Source organism: Aquarana catesbeiana, linkage group LG08 (assembly GCF_042186555.1).
Source record: "Aquarana catesbeiana isolate 2022-GZ linkage group LG08, ASM4218655v1, whole genome shotgun sequence".
In the NCBI taxonomy this organism is placed as follows: Eukaryota; Metazoa; Chordata; class Amphibia; order Anura; family Ranidae; genus Aquarana; species Aquarana catesbeiana.
Window position 1 is genome coordinate 59,513,732 of NC_133331.1, and position 22,939 is coordinate 59,536,670.

The 22,939-nt window shown below is 40.8% G+C and overlaps 1 protein-coding gene across 1 annotated transcript; it reads right to left on the reverse strand.

The window, feature by feature from the left end:
• Positions 1-18,114: 18,114 nt before the first annotated feature.
• LOC141105256 (uncharacterized) lies at positions 18,115-22,647 on the reverse strand. Its single transcript, XM_073595141.1, has 3 exons — positions 22,138-22,647; positions 19,159-19,318; positions 18,115-19,062 (listed from the first exon to the last, which is right to left on the reverse strand). The coding sequence occupies exons 1-3, from the start codon at positions 22,307-22,309 to the stop codon at positions 18,321-18,323; spliced, it is 1,074 nt and encodes a 357-aa protein (XP_073451242.1). The 5' UTR covers positions 22,310-22,647; the 3' UTR covers positions 18,115-18,320.
• Positions 22,648-22,939: the final 292 nt, after the last annotated feature.

The window sequence follows — 22,939 nt, forward strand, 5'->3', positions numbered from 1 at the left end:
TTCCTTCATTCCTTTCTTTCCTTAGTTTTTTTTTTTTCTACAGATCTTTTTTTTAAATCTATTTATTGTAGCCTTGATTTGTAAATTACTATTATGTGTGAATAATAAAAAAAAAAACACATGGAAAATCTTTTTATGCAACATTTTGCCCCTTATTAACCTTGTTAATGAACCCTAATTCGTTTTTATTAACCTCTTCATTTTCTTCTTCCCTTAGTATTTTTAAACTATTTTTAAAATCTATTTTTGTAACCTTTATTTGTAAATTATTGTTATGTGTGAATAATAATAAACACAAAAAAATTATCCCTTAGTATACTCTAATTAGTTGTTATTAATGCCTTCATTCGCTAGTTGGTTTCTATATAAACTGATATTTGTGTTTGTAGTGTCAAGGTTTTTTTTTTTTTTAATTGCTTTGTAAGGGATGAATTGCAGAATAAAATTTGTAATTAATTCTTATTAGTTTGCCTTTTAATCCTAAAAATTGTAGTTAATGCTTATTTGTTTGTTTTTTGACCCTAAAATTTGTAGTTAACATTTTAGCTAACCCTAATTATTTTTATTAACTGTCCCATTCCCTTTCCATAGCTTTATTTAGAGTTTTAGATCTGCGTTTTTGTAACGCCAAATGAAATAGCCTTGAGTGGTAAGGGTGGGGGGGGCAGTGCACATTGACATCCTTGCCTTGAGTGCCAGAGAAACATGGCATCTTGCTGCCTGGCTCATGCCAACTGTGTTAGTATAAAGGTAAACATGTCTTGGATTGCTCTTTACGTCAGTGCGTTCCAGTGTTAAATTTAGCTGTGTTGGCTCAGGCACTGAGAAGTGTGCTATCTGGCTGTGCCATATTTGAACAAAAAAACAGAAACACCCCATAGATCGCTCGTCACCACAGACATAATGAGGTGTGGGGACCCCATTCTGTCAGTAAGGGAATTTACACCCCCCCAAGACGTGCAGCCTTCACCAAGCAATCTCCATCACTACTATTTTGCATGCTGCCTGCTTGTTCTCTAATAGCTGTACCTGTTTTGTAAAGTGCACGTTCAATTTATTTTTTTCTCAGACACATTGATCTACCTTTCATTGCTACCACATATCACTTAACAGGAAAACGCCTTTAAACAGGTGTATTTCTCTTATATAAACTGGAGAGGAATAGGTGTGTCGATCCACAATAGGAAATGTGGTATTCGTCTTTATCCAGTTATGAACTCTACATGTTTCACGGTGACCCGCTTCTTCAGGTATATAATTCAGGGAAATATTTTTTCTAAAAGAGAACAGACATATAGAAAATCTTCATAAAACAAAACATGATGATATGATAGAGCTGTAGAATGTGGGGCAACACGCCAGGTAACTGCCACAATGGAGGAATGCTCCACAAGCACAGTCAAAAGCACTATATGTAGTGTAAATACATTTGTCAGTCCCCACCTGCTATGGCCAGCAGGAGGAATATCCCATGGGCAAAAGTACTCACCAGCAAGGCCAGCACCAACACACTGGGCGTCTCAAGTCAAAATGGCAGTCTCCCTGGCGAGTGCGGGAACCAGATGAAGGTAAAATGGAGTAAGAAGGCTGTGAGTAAAGAAGAAAAGGTGGTATAAAGTGGAAACACCCACGTAGATCTGGAAAGTGAGTACTGTAACAGGGGTGGGAGAGTCCTCCCATTCTCCTGGGCCCCAATTGTTAGATAAAGCCTAATAAATATAGACAAATATATAACAATACACACCCACAATATCTTCTTAAGTTGCAGATGGTAAGGCTGGGCTGAGGAGAAAATAATCCTCAGTGGGAGGTCTCAGAGCCAATAGTGGACTATTGGCCAACGGTGTTTGAAAAGCTCTATAAAATATTTGAGATAAATAAAAAAATGAAAAAATAAAAAAATAAAAAGAGTGTAATATGTACAGGAAAAAGCCAAAAACAAGCCTCCAACTGACCACAAATGCACGCACCTGACTTGGGGGTTTTAATCACGAAGATCTAACAACGGGGCAAAGGACCAAGATGAGAGTAGTGTCAAAGCTGCAGATCAAATTAGACAGTGCATGTAACAGCCATCATTCCCTGGAAAAGCAAGGGACATAATCCATATTCAACAAGGGACAAGACCACCGCTGACTCCTTAAATCAAACAATAAATTCCAGATTGATATGGAAAGACACTCTCCAGGACGCCTGCTCCATAATGAATCCCTGCCGCCATAAGCACCGCCGCTCACAAACAATGGGAGACACGTTCCCATATATATATATATACCTGGTTCCTATCCAGTTGATGACCTCAACACGGTGCCGGTGAATGACATCACTGGACAGGATCTCGGGCCGTGCATGCGCCATAGTGGAGCATGCGCAGTACCGCAACACGGCGTGTCACCTGTCCCAACAAGGAATGTCACATATCGGCCCCATCTAGTGGACGGACCGAGAATAGCCATAGGGATGGGAAATCACACACTCGCCCTGGAAAAACTAAACACCCAGAGGCCAGGCAGACCAGCAGCGAGGACAGATGCCCATACCTGATAGGCCAGGGCACAGAAGGGGAAAAGACTAACAAAACCAAAATAATGTAAAACAGTTAAAACAAATATGTAAAATAGAACATATGTACATATAATATAGATCAATAACATAGTGCCAATAGAGCATCCAAAAGAATAAATTGTCCAAGCTAAAAAGCCTGCAGATACAGGACCATATGGATAAGCAGCACCCACATGGCTGTACGGACAGTGTCCTTATCTATAGAGGGAAGGGGAACAAATACATGGGCCAGACTATTCCCTAGGAATCATGAAAGTGATAATGGGTATAGGATCACCTACAAAAAAGGTTTGTAGGAATTGATTTAATTGATCCCAGGGGGACTTAGGGCTGATAATTTTTCGATCCAAAGTGTTTCGGATCTCAAAATGTAATTGTCCCAGTCGCCTCCTTTATGATTTAGAGGGATTACCTCTAGCACAAAGAAAGAGACTGAGGAGTTATCAAATTTATGATGAAGACCTATGTGCCTGGTAATGGGGGTAATGATTCTACCGTTACCGGAATAATACACATGGTCCCTAATCCTATGACCAAATTCACATATGGTTTTGCTGATGTAAAAGGCATGACGTTTACATGTCATCAAGTAAATTACACCACGGGTTGCACAATCAGCATATTGTTGTGATTGGTGCCATTTACCATTGAGCAGATAAATGCCCCTACCTTCCGTGACCCAAGGGCAACGACTGAACTTTCCACGATGGTAAATCCACCTGAGAGGACAGGAAGAAGAATCAGGCCTAGTTTGGTAGTGGCTGGTTGTTAAAGTGTCTCGTAAGGAGGTGGCCCGTCTGAAAACTAATTTAGGGATTGGGCGTACATACTTTGCTAATGTATGATCTTCAGCTAGTAAATGCCAATGACGAGAGATTGATGAGCGTAGAGATTGTTCATGAGCTGAAAAGCGAGTAATGAATTTAACCGTATTGGGTGTAGTTTTAGGAACAAGTAGTAGCAGGGTCCTCTTAAGATGTAGGAAGATTTCTGAGTTCTCACCTGTACAAATTGCCCTCCTATGTTGGCCCATTCATGTGTTGAGAGAGGGTTTGTGTCCCCGTTACAGGTACAGGTGGAGTGGCGAGCGGATGAAATCACAATCACTACCTCAGCCATTCAGAGGAAGCCTTGCATTCATTGATAAAAATAAAAGGCTTTCTGTGAATGGCTGAGCAGTGCTCAGCCCTACTCGATTTTGTTCCAGCAACAGGAAGTCCCTATACCACTGCCAGAAAACACAGCTCTGGCGTTTTTTTTAAGCGTATACAGCAGGCCCATGTATTATTCAAGGAGATTGTTTGTATGGACAACCTTGATCCAAACAAACTATAGTATAGGAAAGCTGGGTTTTGGCTTTAAACTTTAACTTTAAAGCCCATTGAACCCTTAAAATCCACCTTCGATTCACTTTCCCCCATTGAAAATGCATTTTGCCACAATGGGAAAATTTTGCCAAAATTTTCACCAACATTTCAGAACAATGAAATATTCTAATTTACTCTCTGACTGGTAGGTTAACCAGACACCTAACTGACCCTAGTGTACATGGGTCTATAGCAGGGATCTCCAAACTCTCTAAACATAGGGCCAGTTTACCGTCCTTCAGATTTTAGGGGGGCCGGACTGTGACCATTGGGAGTAGAAAAGGTCTGGACGTCAGTGGTAAAAAAATAAATATAACAATGCCCAAATGTTGGTGTGAGTGGGAGGAATTGTGTCCCATCATTGGCGTCATTGGGAATAATAGTGTTCCATCAGTGGTGTCATTAGGTCCCATTGTTGTTGCCATTAGAAAGCATTGTGTCCCATCATTGGGCCCCGTTATTAGTGTCATTGGGAGAAATTGTGCCATATCATTGGTGTCATTGGAAGGAATTGTGTGCCATCATTGGTTTGGGCCTCATTTTGGTGTCATTGGGAGGAACTGTGCCCAATCGCTGGTGTCATTGGGAGGAATTGTGCCCCTTCATTGGTGTCAGTGAGGGGCACAGCCATAAAAACTTGACAGAAGTTCTGAACTTCTGACTCTTATCCACTCTATCGAAAACTGAATAAATGTTTTTGGCTGGAGTTTGACTTTGCACTTCTGCAGGCATTAAACCAGGGGTCTCAAACTGGCGGCCCTCCAGCTGTTGCAAAACTACAAGTCCCATCATGCCTCTGCCTGTGGGAGTCATGCTTGTAACTGTCAGCCTTGCAATGCCTCATGGGACTTGTAGTTTTGCAACAGCTGGAGGGCCACCAGTTTGAGACCCCTGCATTAAACGGTTCTGTCTTCTTTTGAAAGTGCCACCCAACATGTCGGCGTTGGCTATAGGTCTAGCACCCTGCAATGGAAGGAGTTCATCACCCAGCTATGTCAGCTGGCCTTAGTGATGCACATCAGCTACTTGTGCCAATATTTGTGCACCTAAACATTCCACAAGTCTATAGGATGAAAGGTGGAGATGTTACATAGGACTATAGGGAGTCAGGACCTGTATCCAGGGCCACCACAAAGGTGACATCCTCAGGGTGTAACGCCCAGGGACACAGAATGATTAATGGAAGAACCAAACAATGCACATAGTAGATTAAGCTATTTCTGGGTTGTATTGTTCTGTACGCTAATTATATACTCGGTTCTGTGTATCCAGGTTCCCACCCAGTTCCATCCGAAACTCAATGTGTTTTTTTGTTTTTTTTTTTATTTAAGTTTTGGATGGAGTGGTGATGGGTCAGATGCATCGTCAGGTTTTTATTGCTATAGGTAATAATAACAAAAGTGGTCCTAAGTGTATCAACACCACATCTCAAAAATCGATAATCCATAGCACACACTGGGGTTGATTTGCTAAAACTGGAGAGTGTAAATCTGGTGCAGCTGTGCACAGAAGCCAATCAGCTTCCAGTTTTTTTTTTTTAAAGCTTAATCAGGGCCACCTTAATAGCAATATGGGCCTCTGGGCCCCTACAAGAAATTAGATTTTATTATACTGTTATAAAACATAATAAATAAAAAAACATCTAACTTTCTTCATAAATTTAGGCCAAAATTTATTCTGCTACATATCTTTGGTAAAAAAAAAAAGTGATTACTGAATGGTTTGTGTGAAGGTTATAGCTTCTACAAATTATGGGATATATACTGGAATTTACATAGCTATGCTGGTGCTAACTGACCCTCACGGTGGGGGGGGAGATAGTAACACTACTACAGTTGTCAGATTTAATACTGTACAAAGACACTGTACTAATGACACTGGCTTGGAGGGGGTTAACTATGTACCTTTCAAGTGTAATGTGTGTTGCTTTTACTTACAGATCTGGTTGTTTTCCCCCCTGCTCCCCCCAGGTGAAGAAACAGTCAGATCATTGTTCTGTGTAGAGAGTCCTGTGTGTTTGTAAACGCAGGACTTCGTGCTGTGATTGGACACAGTTGATCAGCAGGTTTCTGACAAAATCATTGGCTGAAACCTGTCAATTAACTCGTGCTGTCTCCAATCACAGCATGGGTTGGTGGGGGCATGCGTGTGTGCCCCAAAAACCCAAAAAACAAGTAGCAACGTACAGGTGTCGCCCAAGCTAAATAAAAATAGTGCGGGTGGGTGGCAAGTGGCAAAGGTATATTCACACCACAAAACCCTTAGCTGGGCTTATGCAAATGCTGCAGCCATGATGCTTTTCTTCATGACTGCAGCAAGAATTATATTGAGTTTACAAGAATTATTTCACCAGTTGCATTTGGTGGGCATTACTGCTCACCAAACGCAACCCATTCAAATAAAAGGGTCCGTGGTGAATCTTCCTCAAAACCGATTGAAATGCACGTGGTTGTGGTGGGGGTGATGCAGCATTTAGAGGGGGCAAAACAGGTGGTGAGGGCCACCTTACTGCCTGTCAAATACCTCTGAAAAACAATCCATGTGTGGATTGCTTTTCAGAGGAGTGGAACCTACTGGATTGCAATCAGAGACTCAGAGCAGCGGAGACGAGGGAGGGACATATGCAATTGTAAAGGTGGGGGGTGAGGGGTGTTTGGACACTGGAGTCACTCACCAATTTTGTAGGCTCTAGTGTGTGTGTGTCCTCCAATTTCTCGTCTACTGCACAGCACACACACCTTCCATACTTCCAGCACAGGGATGCCTGTGTGTGTCCACTTAAGGGGTGGAGCTGCTGGCACAGGCACAGCAGGGATTGGCTATGTTAGAAGGAGGCGGGGCAAAAATGATTGGCCTCTCCAGCACCCTGCACTGTTCACTATGAAGCCGGTCTCAATATCTCACTCACAGCATTTGTGTGAATGAGATATTGAGTAACAGGGTCAACAAAGGCAGCCACAGAGAGCACCGTGCACCCGTTCCCAGCCACAGACTTCTGGCTGGGAGGCGGGAGGAGCAGCCGACATTCGGCAATGATTACAGAGGCTCAGGTGACAGCTTGGAGTATGGCACAACTGCAAACCTACCAAGACATGGCCGTCCACCTAAACTGACAGGCCGGGCAAGGAGAGCATTAATCAGAAAAGCAGCCAAGAGGCCCATGGTGACTCTTGAGGAGCTGCAAAGATCCACAGCTCAGGTTAGAGAATCTGTCCACATGACAACTATTAGTCGTGCACTCCACAAATCTGGCCCTTATGGAAGAGTGGCAAGAAAAAAGCCATTGTTGAAAGAAAGCCATAAGAAGTCCAGTTTGCCGTTTGCAAGAAGCCACATGGGAGACACAGCAAACATGTGGAAGAAGGTGCTCTGGTCAGATAAGACCAAACTTTTTGGCCTAAAAGCAAAACGCTATGTGTGGCTGAAAACGAACACTTCACATTACTCTGAACACACCATCCCCACTGTGAAACATGGTGGTGGCAGCATCATATTGTGGGGATGCTTTTCTTCAGCAGGGACAGGGAAGGTGGTCAGGGTTGATGGGAAGATGGATGGAGCCAAATACAGGGTAATCTTATGCTGCGTACACACCATCGGAAATTCAGCCAGCAAAAGACCGATGAGAGCTTTTGGTCGGAAAATGCAACCATGTGTATGCTCCATCGGACTTTTGCTGGCCGAATTCCAGCCAGCAAAAGATTGAGAGCATGCTCGGAAACAATTCGACGCATGCTCGGAAGCACTGAACTTCATTTTCTCAGCTTGTCGTAGTGTTGTACGTCACCGTGTTCTTGACGGTCGAAAGTTCAGCGAACTTTTGTGTGACCGTGTGTATGCAAGGCAAGCTTGAGTGGAATCCCGTTGGAAAAGCCATCATATCTTTTTCCGACCAAAATCCCGATCGTGTGTACGCAGCATTAGAAGAAAACCTGTTAGAGTCTGCAAAAGACTTTCGACTGTGGCGGAGGTTCACCTTCCAGCAGGATAACAACCCTAAAGATACAGCCAGAGCTACAATGGAATGGTTTAGATCAAAGCATATTCATGTGTTAGAATGGCCCAGTCAAAGTCCAGACCTAAATCAAATTGAGAATTTGTGGCAAGACTTGAAAATTGCTGTTCACAGACGCTCTCCATCGAATCTGACAGAGCTTGAGCTATTTTGCAAAGAATGGACAAAAATTTCACTCTCTAGATGTACAAAGCTGATAGAGACATCCCCAAAAAGACTTGCAGCTGTAATTGCAGTGAAAGGTGGATCTACATAGTTATGACTCAGGGGGGCTGAATACAAATGCACGTCACACTTTTCACATATTTATTTGTAAAAAAAATTGAAAACCATTAATCATTTGCCTTCCACTTCACAATTATGTGCCACTTTGTGTTGGTCTAGCACATAAAATCCCAATAAAATACATTTACGTTTTTGGTTGTAACATGACAAAATGTGGACAATTTCAAAGGGTTCCCTTTAACCGCTTGCCGACCGGCGCACGCCGATGTACGTCGGCAGAGCGGCACGGCTGGGCAAATGGGCGTACCTGTACGTCCATTTGAATTTCCCGCCGTGCCCGTGCGTGCGCGCCGGCCGGGAGCTCCGTGAGTCGGGTCGCGGGTCCCGCGGACTCGATCGCCGCGGGGATACCAGCGATCGCCTCACGGAGCGGATGAACGGGGAGATGCTGTTGTAAACAGCATCTCCCCGTTCTGCCTAGTGACAAGTGTCACTCGATCTCTGCTCCCTGTCATCGGAGCAGAGATCAGTGACGTCACCCACACAGCCCATCCCCCTACAGTTAGTAATCACTCCCTAGGACACACTTAACCCCTCCCCGCCCCCTAGTGGTTAACCCCTTCACTGCCAGTGTCATTTACACAGTAATCAGTGCATTTTTAATCGCACTGATCGCTGTATAAATGACAATGGTCCCAAAAATGTGTCAAAAATGTCCGACATGTCCGCCATAACGTCGCAGTCACAATAAAAATCGCTGATCGCCGCCATTACTAGTATAAAAAAATTTATTAATAAAAATGCCATAAAACTATCCCCTATTTAGTAAACACTATAACGTTTGCGCAAACCAATTAATAAACGCTTATTGCGATTTTTTTACCAAAAATATGTAGAAGAATACGATCGGCCTAAACTGAAGAAAAAAAATGTTTTTTTTATATATTTTTGGGGGATATTTATTATAGCAAAATGTAAAAAATAATGCGTTTTTTTCAAAATTGTCGCTCTTATTTTGTTTATAGCGCAAAAAATAAAAATCGCAGAGGCGATCAAATACCACCAAAAGAAAGCTCTATTTGTGCGAAAAAAAGGACGTCAATTTTGTTTGGGAGCCACGTCGCACGACCGCGCAATTGTCAGTTAAAGCGACGCAGTGCCGAATCGCAAAAAACGCTCTGGTCAGGAAGGGGGTAAATCCTTCCGGGGTTGAAGTGGTTAATATCCATACCAGACCTGAAGGGCCTGGTATGGAATTTGGGGGGACCCCCACACAATTTTTTTTTTAATTTTGGTTCGGGGTTCCACTTAATATTCATACCCTACCCAAAGGGCCTGGTAATGGACTGGGGGGATCCCATGCCATTTTTTTAAGTGACTTTTATCTGTATTGCCAGGACCCGACAATTCATTATAGCTGCTAGTAGTTTTAAATGACTTTTTTGTGCAGGGACTGTTCTAAACACGGGAAAAATGTGCCACTTTACAGGCATACTGTAGACACCCCCAGGTACGAAATTTTAAGGAAATTTTCATTTTTATTGTTTCACTTTAAGCATTATTAAAATCACTGCTCCCGAAAAAACATCTGTTTTTTAAAAAAAAAATGCATTGATACATGTCCCCTGGAGCAGGACCCGGGTCCCCAAACACTTTTTATGACAATACCATGCATATTAACCCTTAAAATTAGCACTTTTGATTTTTCGAGTTCGTGTCCCATAGACTTTAACGGTGTTCGCGTGTTCGAACAAATTTTTTGTCTGTTCGCATGTTCTGCTGCGAACCGAACTGGGGCGGGGGGGGGGGGGTGTTTGACTCATCCCTATTGAGGATAAAAAGGATGCACAGTGAATATGATGCTATGACAATGGGATGCATGGGAGTTGATTTATTAAAGGCAAATAGAGTGCACATTGCAATTACAGTTGCTCCAGAGCTTAGTAAATGAGGGGAAGCATTATCCAATCATGTGCAAGCAAAAATGCTGTGTTTTTGTGTTTTCCTTGCCCATGATTGAGTATTTTGCCGGACCACTTGGCACCCGCCTTGGGTACTTCCACCAAACAATGGCTCCTGCCCTCCAGACCCTTCCAGCAGACCGAGAGCTAATACCAGCCTTTTACCCCAGGCAGAACCACAGAGAATAGCGCACGCATACAAAAGAAGTTACTTTCAAACCTTACAAGGCTATTTAAAAGCACCTGAAACTTAAAGTGGATGTAAACCCAATTCACAAAATTCGAGCTGGGCACATATCTCTGCAGTGTTTTGTTATCCCTCTTAAAAGCACTATGTCACATAGCAGTCTCCTGCCCCGTTCTTCTGTTATCAGCCTGATAACTCCTGACAAGTTCTCCATCACATATGATAAAAGCAGCCGGAGTTTTGTGTAGGGGAGGATGCTATAAATAGATTAGCAGAGCCCTGAACTATTCAACGATCAGCTCTGAAAGTCTCTACCTATGAGGAGAGGGGTGTGTGCCTTTCCCCCAATGAGCTGTCTTGGCTGTATGCCCAGGCTTCACTGCAGTGCTAACCAGAAAGAGAAAATCTGCTAACATAATCTGAACTTTCTAAACATTATATAAAGCTGAAGAGAGCAGAAATACATGTAAACCGTATGTAGGGAGATTTGTTTCATCTCTGTGTATCATCTGATGCTGTTCACTTCACTGGGTATATGTGAGGGTTTACATCCACTTTAATTAATTAAATTTGGGGATTTAGTCACACCATATGGCCATACCGTGCCTAAGTCCATAAGTTTATATGGAATACAAATCTGTTTTATATCTACTTTAAATTCAACCTTACCCTAAACCCAAGCCTAACCATCAGCTGTTGTACTTACATTATACACAGATACCATCACATATATCACAATAAAGGGGTACTGTACCCATAACAACTTGAATAAAAATAATGTTCTATAGCAGGGAACATATATGCCACATAAATAATTATGCTACCAAAATGAGTGTGTGCTGTAAATTGCCTCCAGCACTGCTCCTGTTTCTTTTTGCAGGAGGCTGCCATTTTGCTGAAGCCCAGAGCCCCTGAACAGCAGTAAATCTTTAGGCTGTCAGCAGATCAGCCTCTACAAATTCGGCAAAGTGCCTAAAGATAGAGAGCAACTGAGAAACTGAGCATGTGCAGAGCAGGGTGAGACAGTGTATTACTGGATTTTAAACAGTATAGACATTTATTTTTAATGTTTTACATAGCCATACCTGCAAAAGGAGCCAGCCTGAAGGAATCTAGCAGGATTTCATTTTCTGACTAAAGTTGCATGTAGTCTAGTTTGCACACAAATACAATATAAAAGCCCTGTGATTAAAAAAAAAAAAAAAATAGCAAAACATATTTTTGTCCCAAACGAGGGCAGCTGGTGCTCAATATTTTTTTTTTTTCAGGGGGGGCAGGCAATACAACACCATATCCCCTCTGTGGGAGAAGGACGGGAAAGCGGCGATCCCTACAACCCCCAGCGGGAGACGGGGAGACAGACGGACAAAGGCCTCCTTATCTTAGGAGGCAGATGACAGGGATCTTGTTCCTTGCTCTGGGGCTGTTGCTTCTCCTCCCGGCTAAACAGGAAGTGGGTTCTGAGACCCGAGAGACCCGATTGCCCAGACTCCCTGGCCAGTTGGGTCTCAGGACCCGCTTCCTGATTGGCTGGGAGGAGAATCAGGAAGACAATAGCGAATATTAATTAGCTTTTGTCACACAACTGGGTGGGCTCAGCAGGGCGAATTGCTCTGCGCCCCGAACACACCCTTTTTTAAGCCAATTAGAGCCTCAGGCTCTAATTACATGCTTAAAAAAAAAAAAAGAATCCAGTGGAAATTCATGCATCCGGCATCCTGCATGTAGAATAGGGGCCGGGCACATGGATTAGGGGGGGTGGCATATGGACGGGCCGCCACTGGTCCCAAACCCTGTAAGCACAACTCCAGAATGGAACATTTTATTTATTCCTATGTAGGTGTAGCACTCACCCTCAAAGTGGCAGCTGAAAACAGACAGGTTCTCCCTATGTAGTACAGAGGCCACCAGTCACACCAGCAATTAATATACAGTCTAGGGCAGGGGTGTCCAAACTTTTAGTATACAAGTAAAGGTACAAAAATCTGGAATAATATTTAACCCATGGCCTTCAGAAAATATAAATTAAAACGCATAAAAGTTTATGCATGACAGTAATAAAAGAAGTCCATAATAAATGGCGATATAATAAAAGTCCAAAGACCAAAAAGGGAGGGAGGGATGATGGTAAGGGATCCACATTCAGGGCTGCCTTCAAAGAGGAATCGAAACCAAGTTCTCATTGAAACCCAAGTCCATTTTCTTTCCCACACACTCCAAAGGCCCATATATAGAGTTTTTACAGAGTTGTCTATGCAGATCTGGTAAATCTCTGTAATTCCACTTCTACATCCAAATCAAATAATCTTTCACTTTCCGAAATCAAAGCACTTGACCACCTTATACATGCAGAAGATCTGGTGATAAAGTCTGCAGATAAAGGAGGAGGGTTTTAACTCCAAAATAGGACATTATCTAAAATAATCCTATAGACTTCTCTTTGATAAAGCCACATATATAAAGCTCATCAAGGATCCCAATGTAGAATTTGGGAAAGAAGCTGATACACTGATCTCTACCGCCCTTCAGGAAGGTATTATCACAAAAAGGGAGAGCTCCTTTCTGCGAAAGGCTTTCTACCAAATACCCTACATTTATCATCTGCCAAAGATCCACAAACGTTTACAGCATCCCCCTGCAGACCAATTGTAGTGGCAATGGATAGCGTCACTACTGGATTCAGCCTATATATAAATCATTTTCTACAACTAATAGTATTACAACTGCAGTCATACATTCGTATTATAACTCCTGTCCCCCTATAGATGGGAGCCCACTTATGTTTGGCTCTCACTTGATGTCTGTTCACTTTACACTTCCATTCCACACAGTTTTGGACTAATGGCATTAGAACAGTTCCTGTCTATTTACCCATTGATCAACTTACGCCAGGCAATTTTTATTGTAGAGGCTACAAAATTTTGCTTAACGCACAACTATTTCACCTTTGATGGAGAATATTACCAACAAAAACAAGGCACAGCGATGGGGGCCAATTTTGCCCCCTCATATGCAAACCTAGCTATGGGTTTCTGGGAAATCAATTATATCCATAAAAAAAAAACATTTTGCAGCGAGTGTAATTTTTTTTCGGGAGGTACATTGATGACCTCATTATCATCTGGGAAGGCGCCCCCAATCTCATCACCCCCTTTGTCCAACATTGTAATAACAACCCCTATGGGTTGTCATTTACATCAGTCACCGACCCAGTTTCCATGGCCTTTTTGGATTTAGAGTTTGATATGACAACCAAACCATCAGCGCTAGCCCCCTGGCCTCCTTTCCCTGTTGACCCCTAGTACGGAGAAACGCAGCATTGGGTGGAGCCTTAGGACCTGACGTCACCACACACCAGCTGGCTGGCTCAAGTCGCAACTGTCTCTTTCATTTTGCATTTTCTGCCAGTGCTTCTTAGATGTCAGTTTGTCCATGATATGGAATAAAGGAACTGCTGTTTTAAACCTACTGCACTATGAAGCCATCTCTCTTCTTTTTATATCAAAATTCCATGAAAGCATCCTTCTGGAACAGGAACTACGGAGTACATTGTGGCATTTGAATTTGCCAGCAGAGGAGAGGATGTGTGAATCAGCCCCCCCTGCCTGAAAGATTCTCCCTGCATATGGCTCTATGATCTCCGTAATAAGGATCCTACAGTTCTGGTAAGTGGCCATCTGGCATTTATTTTCCTTGGCTTAGTATTTTTTGGATTCTCTGTGGGGATACACCATGGAAGGAATTGTTTGCCCTCATATTGAAGTTTTGCACTGAAGGACTTATACTGAATGGGGTTTATATAGAATGACAATCTATATGGACATTTATTTCTTTCAGTAATTTACACTGTGAAAAAAGAAAAGGGAGGAATACAGCACTGTGTAAAATGAAAGTATAAATAGCCGCCAACACCATTATAGACTAAAAGCGAGTATGTGTAAGTGTAAAAGTGTAGCACTATTAAACCATACATATAAAGGTACATAAAAACCTCATGCTGATGGAGGAGATGCACGCTAAATCCATAGAAAAAGAGGCAAAGTTCTCTTTCACCTGGAGTATCTGGAGGCATTACTCTACTTCAGACAAATTGAAGAGTAGACTCTCATTAACAAATACACCTGGGCTATAGAAAGCTCTCCAATTCTACACAGACTTTTATACGATTGTTTCACTGATTAGTGGGTGAGTTCCGCTGTCTAATCCCCCCCCCCCCCCTATTTCTCTTCTTCTCATTTTCTCTTCTCTTCTACTCCTCAATCCTATTTCTTCTCTCCTGCCCTTCCTCTCCCTCTATTACTTTTATCTTTCACTATCTTTTATTTTTAATTGAAGTTTGACATTCCATTTGACTTCATATGTTCTAATACCTCTGTGATTTTCACGGAGGGTCGGGACACTTACAGGCATATTAGACCTATATTCTGAATTGTTATTCAGTAACCTTAGATATATCTGCTTTCAAGGTTCATGGACGCAGCAGGCTCCCAAAGGGGCGTCCAGACCGATAGAGCAGGCGATTTTCCATGTGTTGGCACGTTATATGAAATCCCCATATAACTCATGCCTTTTCTAATCATTATGCTTATATATTGGAATGCATTCTGTATATGTTAACAGATTTCAACCTACTGGACCGGCACACTTTTGTTTGGTGTCTGGACCACCCTTTGTTTTCTTCATGTTTATGTTGGTTTAACAAAATAATAAAAATTTATTGAACCTAAAGGTACATAAAAAGTCTATCCCAATAAAAAATAACACGTGTTAAATAACCAACACAATTTATAAATGTAATGAATATCCTACTATAAAGATAACATAAATAAATTCAATAAGGAGTGACTGAATAGGTGAATGAGGTGATTATACCACAATAAATAGTAAAGAAAATGACAAAATCAATAGTCAAACACAAAAAATAATTAGTGAAAGACAAAGCCCAGAAATAGCTGGCAAGTATGTTTTCAGTTAGCAAGTCCGAGGATGATCCTAAACACACTTGAACAGATATTCATCAGACGTTAGCATTCCAAAAGAACTGATATAATAAGTGAGCCACCACCAATGAACAGAGCGAGGCTTACCAGATGTCGATGACTTGGAGAGGCTTATACCACCTAAGTCATACAGGCTTTTAAGTCAGCTGGCTTGATGGATACACCAGGCTGAGCAGGCACAACGGATCCTGGATCAAATTCCAATAGGAGCCTGAGGCTCGGTGTTCACAAACCATGCGGAAATGGATTGAAAAACTCGCATAGCGTGATACCGTTTGACATAGGGTTTATTAAAATGAAGATATGTAAGTGGACCCACTTACATATACCGCTCTTGTTCCTGTACCTATACGAAGCCTTTTTGATGATCCTTTAACATGTGAGTTTACATCTTCATTTTAATAAACCCTATGTCAAACGGTATCACACTATGTGAGTTTTTTAATCCATTTCCGCATGGTTTCTGAACACCGAGCCTCCAGCTCCTATTGGAATACTACCTCCCTGTTGATGTCTGAGAACGTCTGTGCCAAGCGGTGGATTTGATCCAGGATCCGTTGTGCCTGCTCAGCCTGGTGTAACCATTAAGCCAGCTGACTTAAAAGCCTGTATGACTTGAGTGGTATAAGCCTCTCCAAGTCATCAACATCTGGTAAGCCTCCCTCTGTTCACTGGTGGTGGCTCACTTGTTATATCAGTTCCTTTGGAATGCTAACATCTGATGAATATCTGCTCAAGTGTGTTTAGGATCATCCTTGGACTTGCTAACTGAAAACATGCTTGCCAGCTATTTCTGGACTTTGTCTTTCACTAATTATTTTTTGTGTTTGACTACTAGTTTGCCCCCCAAATATTTTGTTTGACTACTAGTTTTGTCACCATTGGCACTTTGCTTACATTTTCTTTACTATTTATTGTGATATAATCACTTAATTCACCTATTCAGCCACTCCTTATTGAATTTATTTATGTTAATTTTATAGTAGGATATTCATGAATTTATATATTGTGTTGGTTATTTAACACGTGTTATTTTTTATTGGGATAGACTTTTTATGTACCTTTATATGTACTCCTTGGCACATTGAGGTATTTTTTCAGCACTTGTATTGTGGAGTTCCACTCTACAAATATAATTTAATATTACCTTCTATGGATACACAAAATATTTTTCATATGGTTTAAGGCTCGATTCACACCTATGCATGTTGCTTTTGAGCGTTTTTGGAGGTTTTTTTTTCATGCTTGCCGCGTTTTTTAACATGCGTTTTTGACGCGTTTTGCGGCGTTTTTGACGCGTTTTTGCCGCGTTTTGCGTTTTGCGGTTTTCATTATGCGTTTTATAAAGAACCAATTGGAAAACATCACTGCTTATATCACAGAATGTCAGCTGACATTAGTACTTCCTGCTTCCTCCCTAGTCTTGCTGTCTTTTGGTGCTTAGATTATCCTGGCTTCAATGTCCTTTTTTCTAGCAGTAGCCACAGCTGCTGCTGCAGTTTTGCTTGAAGAGGAAGCTGAAGAAGAAGAACAAAGGAGAAAACGAAGATTTTGGGTGCATCCAGTGATTGCCAATAGGGAGCAGAGAGGTCAATTCTGGATAATTTACAACGACCTCCGAGCCCATGAAGACAAGTTTATGGATTACACACGTATGTCTATTAAAAGGTGAGTTCTTGATTTAGTACCATTACCTAGCCATAATCTTGTTTAGAGTTCGTTTAGGTTTCAAAGTCGGGTTAGGGTTAGGATTTAAAGTAGGGTTAGAATTTAAAGTCGGGTTAGGGTTAGGATTTAAAGTAGGGTTAGAATTTAAAGTCAGGTTAGGGTTAGGATTTAAAGTCGGGTTAGGGTTAGGATTTAAAGTAGGGTTAGGGTTAGGATTTAAAGTCGGGTTAGGGTTAGGATTTAAAGTAGGGTTAGAATTTAAAGTCAGGTTAGGGTTAGGATTTAAAGTCGGGTTAGGGTTAGGATTTAAAGTAGGGTTAGGGTTAGGATTTAAAGTCGGGTTAGGGTTAGGATTTAAAGTAGGGTTAGGGTTAGGATTTAAAGTAGGGTTAGGGTTAGGATTTAAAGTAGGGTTAGGGTTAGGATTTAAAGTAGGGTTAGGGTTAGGATTTAAAGTCGGGTTAGGGTTAGGATTTAAAGTAGGGTTAGAATTTAAAGTCGGGTTAGGGTTAGGATTTAAAGTAGGGTTAGGGTTAGGATTTAAAGTAGGGTTAGGGTTAGAATTTAAAGTCGGGTTAGGGTTAGGATTTAAAGTAGGGTTAGAATTTAAAGTCGGGTTAGGGTTAGGATTTAAAGTAGGGTTAGGGTTAGGATTTAAAGTAGGGTTAGGGTTAGGATTTAAAGTAGGGTTAGGGTTAGGATTTAAAGTCGGGTTAGGGTTAGGATTTAAAGTAGGGTTAGGGTTAGGATTTAAAGTAGGGTTAGGGTTAGGATTTAAAGTAGGGTTAGGGTTAGGATTTAAAGTAGGGTTAGGGTTAGTCTTAACCCCTAAACAAATTTTTAAAGTGAAATCGAATGACTAAATAGGCTCAATGTAGGTGCTTGTCTAGGTGACATTGTGCTTGTGGTTTTCTCAATGTCCTTTTTTGCCCACACAGTTTTGATGTTTTGCTTGGTTTACTCAGCAGCAAGCTGCAACGTCAGAACACATCTTTCAGGGATTGTATTCCACCAGTTGAAAGGCTAATAATTACATTAAGGTAAATGTAAACTTTTTGCTTTTAGACTTTAACACACAAAGTGTTAATCAAATGAACAGGCACACAAAGTTTATATTTCCACAAAATAATTTAAATATGATTTTAATTGTAATTTTGAACACAAACATATAATGTGTAGAATTGCTTCATTCTTTCAAAATAACAATGTTCCGATAACAAAATAAGTAACGAAGTATTAGGCTCATCGCAATTTCAATAGACAAATGAGTTCAGTTAGGTTTCCACCATATGTTTTTTACAAATATAACAAAAACATAACTAGCATTTTAAATTATAAAGTATGATAATTAAATGGGTCTTGGCATGATTCAGGTTGCTGGGATGACAAACAAGGAGCACTTTCTACATACTGCTGCTCCTGAGCAACACTTGGGACATTTTGGAAATGGTAAGGTGGACCCCTATTGCCCACATCTGGTGCTCCAAAACCTGATCCTGGTGGCCCAAGTGCAGATGGTGGAGGTAGAGGAGGTTGGTGGTGGTCAAGCCGTCGAAGTGTTTGTCTAGATTCGTAAGGATTTTCAGCTCTGTAAGTTTGGTGCCTAGGCATCTGGTAAGATAAAGGGGGATTTTGCCAAGAAGCATAATTGGTTGTCTGTGTTGGTTGCATTGGAAGACTTCTGTCTGTGTGATAAATATTTTGGGGACTGGGGATATATGATTTTATGGTCTGCATGACAGAAATTTGCATATCCATTTTCATAGCATCGGGCACCTGATCAAAATAGGGCACCGGGGTATTGGCAAATTGTTGTGAGAGTGTCAATTGCCCTGTGAAACGATCTGACAGATCTTTTAATAAACTGTACATTTTATCAGACTCTTTCTGAATTTGCCGTTTGGTGGCACCCCCCCTTTTAGTAGTGCGCAATGGTGCAGCAGCCCCCTCCTCCTGTTCCTCTTCTCCAGGTATCTCTGCAATTTCCTGATTTGGAGATTGTGGGTTTGTAGGCTCCTGTGTTTGCACTGATGATTCTTCTTCTGCAGGTTCATCCTCCCAGCAGGTGTCTGTGCTGCAAATCACAACAAAACAGACCATTTTTTTTAGGGTGTGTGGGTAATAATTGCACAGAAACACAGAATCATAATATCCTTTTTAAAATAATTACCTTCGCATCTCCAGAATAGGTCTCAAAAACTCAAGGTCTTTCGCATAGGAGTATGGTTTGAAAGACATTGCACCTGAACCACTTCTCATACTCTTTTCCTTTTTCAAATGACTATTAAAACTATCCTTTGCGCTCCGCCATCTGGTTTGCAAAGCTTTTACTGCAAAACAATGAAAAAATATTTTTGTTTTAATTTCAGATACCTGGCAACTGGACACTCCATTTCTAGTTTACATTATCAGTTCTTGATTGGGAAATCAACTGCTAGCTACCTAATCCGGGACACATGTTCCATCATTTGGGACGTTCTTAAAGAGGTTGTCTTCCCGAAACCTACAACTGATGAATGGGCAAAGATAGCAGATATCTTCTGGCAGCAGTGCAATTTTCCAAATTGCGTGGGTGCTATTGACGGAAAACATATACGCATCCAGAAGCCAGTAGGCAGTGGCAGCAGCTTTTATAACTATAAAAAATATTTTTCTTTTGTGCTTTTTGCAATGGCAGATGCCAATTACCGTTTTATATATGTTGATATAGGGTCCTATGGCAGAAGCTCAGACTCTAGTATATTTACCCACTCAACCTTAGGGCATCTTCTGCAAGAAAATAGGCTGGCACTACCAGCCAATACACCACTCCCTGGAACGATTGGGCCTGCAATGCCGTATGTGTTTGTGGCTGATGAAGCTTTTGCGCTAGGGGAACACCTTCTCAGACCCTATTCAAGCCACTCTTTGAGCCAAGAAAAAAGAGTGTTCAATTACAGACTCACTCGGGCCAGGAGAGTTGTTGAATGTGCTTTTGGCATACTGGCCAACAAATGGCGTTTGTTGCACACACCAATATATCTAAAGATGCAACACGCTATACAGGCAGTGAAAGCTATTTGTGCTCTCCATAATTTTATTAGAGAGCATGACGGTTTCCAATTTGAGGACACCCTTGCCAATCAGGCCATGACAAGAGCTGAAATGACATCCACTCGGGGCAGCAGGAGTGGTGCTGCTTTACGTGAAACTTTATGTTCATATTTCATGTCTCCAGAAGGTCAGCTGCCATGGCAGCTAGATGCAATAGCCTAGATAGACCCAATGTAACAGATCTTCTAAACATTGTAAATGTGTGTTTTTTTGAAGCTTATGTTTGTCAAATTTTGCAACGTATGCTGTACTTTTTTTATGCATTGAAAAATGTGTATCTGACATTAAGATACTATTAAAAACAAATATCCTAATTTGTCCATTTTTTGGTGTAATAATTTTATTCAATGAACATTAGGCCTCATGCCCATGAGGCGCTGTTAAACGTGCATTCAGAGGCAGTTGGACAGTTTTTCCAACTGCACCTGAACTAATTCACTGTTATCCTATGTGTCCATGTACACAATTTTTTTCTTGCCTTTTGGCCAGCTTTGAAACGCCTGTCTATGTTAGTCTATGGCTTTATGCCCACCTAGGCATTTTTGAGATGCAAATGGCATAGGCGTTTTTACATACAAAAACGGCTGAAACGCTCAAAACGTTCACCAAACGCTCCAAACGCTCACAAACGATCCTAAACGGTCCAAACGCTTAAAACGTTTCAAACGCTCAAAACGCCCTCAAAACGCTCAAAACGTTTCAAACGCTCAAAACGCCCTCAAAACGCTCACAAACGCTTAAACGTTTCAAACGCTCAAAACGCTCAAAACGCCCTCAAAAACGCTCACAAACGCTTAAAACGGTTCAAACGCTCAAAACGCACACAAACGCTTAAAAACGTTTCAAACGCTCAAAACGCGCAAAACGTTTCAAACGCTCAAAACGCTCAAAATTTGACCCAATTTTATGGAAATTTGACCAATTTTATGGAAATGTAACCCAATTTTATGGAAATTTGACCAATTTGAGGGAAATTTTACACAATTTTATGGAAATTTAACCCAATTTGCGGGAAATTTGACCCAATTTTATGGAAATTTGACCAATTTTATGGAAAATTGACCCAATTTTATGGAAAATTGACCCAATTTTATGGAAATTTGACCAATTTGAGGGAAATTTTACACAATTTTATGGAAATTTAACCCAATTTGCGGGAAATTTGACCCAATTTTATGGAAATTTGACCAATTTGAGGGAAATTTTACACAATTTTATGGAAATTTAACCCAATTTGCGGGAAATTTGACCCAATTTTATGGAAATTTGACCAATTTGAGGGAAATTTTACACAATTTTATGGAAATTTAACCCAATTTGCGGGAAATTTGACCCAATTTTATGGAAATTTGACCAATTTTATGGAAAATTGACCCAATTTTATGGAAATTTGACCAATTTTAGGGAAATTTGACCCAATTTGAGGGAAATTTAACCCAATTTGAGGGAACTTCGCGCAATTTAAGGGATATTGGCCAAAATCTAAAGCAGAACTCCACTAACTCGATCCTCAAAAATATAGCTAATTTAAATACATGTATTTAGGTCAGTAAATAATTTAAAAAACATAAACTGTCAAAAATGTTTGGATCATGCACATGAACACATACATAATTACAGTGGATCTAATAATCTACAGACCCCTGGTAAAATGTCAGGTTTATGTGATGTTTAAAAATGAAACAAACATATATAATTGATGAACTTGTTCCATCTTTAATTAATTCAGAAGTTTGTTTGGGGTTAGTCAGAGGCACATGATGGCAGGTGTGGACTGACTCCTTACCATGTTTTGGAATGTGATAGCTTAATTCTGAACACAGCTGCATCCCCAGTTAGAAGAGGATGTGCACACTTATAAAACAACATTATTTGAGTTTCTTATATTGACTACCCAATAAAAGATTTTAGTAAGTTTTCTGTTGAGTTTGTACAGTTTATAGGTCACATTAAGGTTTAAACATTTCTAGCAATGATTTCTCTTTGTCAAATTTTTCAACATCACTGAAAACTCAAAGTTTAACAAGTGTGTGTAAACTTTTTATCTATTACTTACATTTGAGGTCTGCTTGTTTCTTGGAGAAAATATCCCATTGTGGATACAGCTCCTTGGCAATTTCAAGCCACCCCTGGTCCCGTTTTCTACGATCCTTGTGTTGGGGATCAGAAGGAGTATAAAGATATGTTCTTGGCCTCACCAAGCTGATAAGATGTTCAGTTCTCACCATTTTTGCTAGAGTCCAAACTGGGATTTGCTGGTTCTCAAGGCATCCTGGGTAGTTTATTTTTAAAGGGCAGGTGTTTGATCACATGGTGATTCCAAAAAAGCAAAATGCAAAACGCATCAAAAACGCATCAAAAACGCATCTCAAATTATGGACTTGCGTTTTTCTTGCATGCCCATTGAATTCTATTACATGCAAAACGCTGCATTTTGCGTTTAAAAAAGTCCCTGACCCTTTCCAAAAACGCAGAGATACAAAAAAGCATTGATGTGAACATGTTCCATAGGAACCCATGTTAAAAAATTTCCATGCATTTCTGCAAAATGCAAAATGCATCAAAAAACGCGCTAGTGTGAATGGGGCCTAACAGCCCCACACTTTTACACTTACACATTAATTTGCACTAGCTGTGATACTTTTCCTTGCACTTATTGGTTCAATATTCGTTTATACTGAAAGGAGTGCACATTGAATGACACATTATATGGACATGTATTTCTTTTATTTATTAATTTACACTAATTATGTTATTTGTTCATTAATTGCTCCTTTCATCTTGCACATAATTATTTGCACCTTTGGTTGCACATATTAGTTTGTTCACTTATTTGGTTGCGCATCTATTCTTATGTT

Bases quoted from the DNA above. Each gene is read 5' to 3' on its own strand.
- LOC141105256 (XM_073595141.1), bottom strand. From the start codon at position 22,309: ATGGTGAGAACTGAACATCTTATCAGCTTGGTGAGGCCAAGAACATAT. The intron at 19,319-22,137 runs GTAAGTAATAGA...ATTGTTTTGCAG, and splicing joins GAAACAAGCAGACCTCAAAT to TAAAAGCTTTGCAAACCAGA. The intron at 19,063-19,158 runs GTAATTATTTTA...TGTGATTTGCAG, and splicing joins CCTATTCTGGAGATGCGAAG to CACAGACACCTGCTGGGAGG.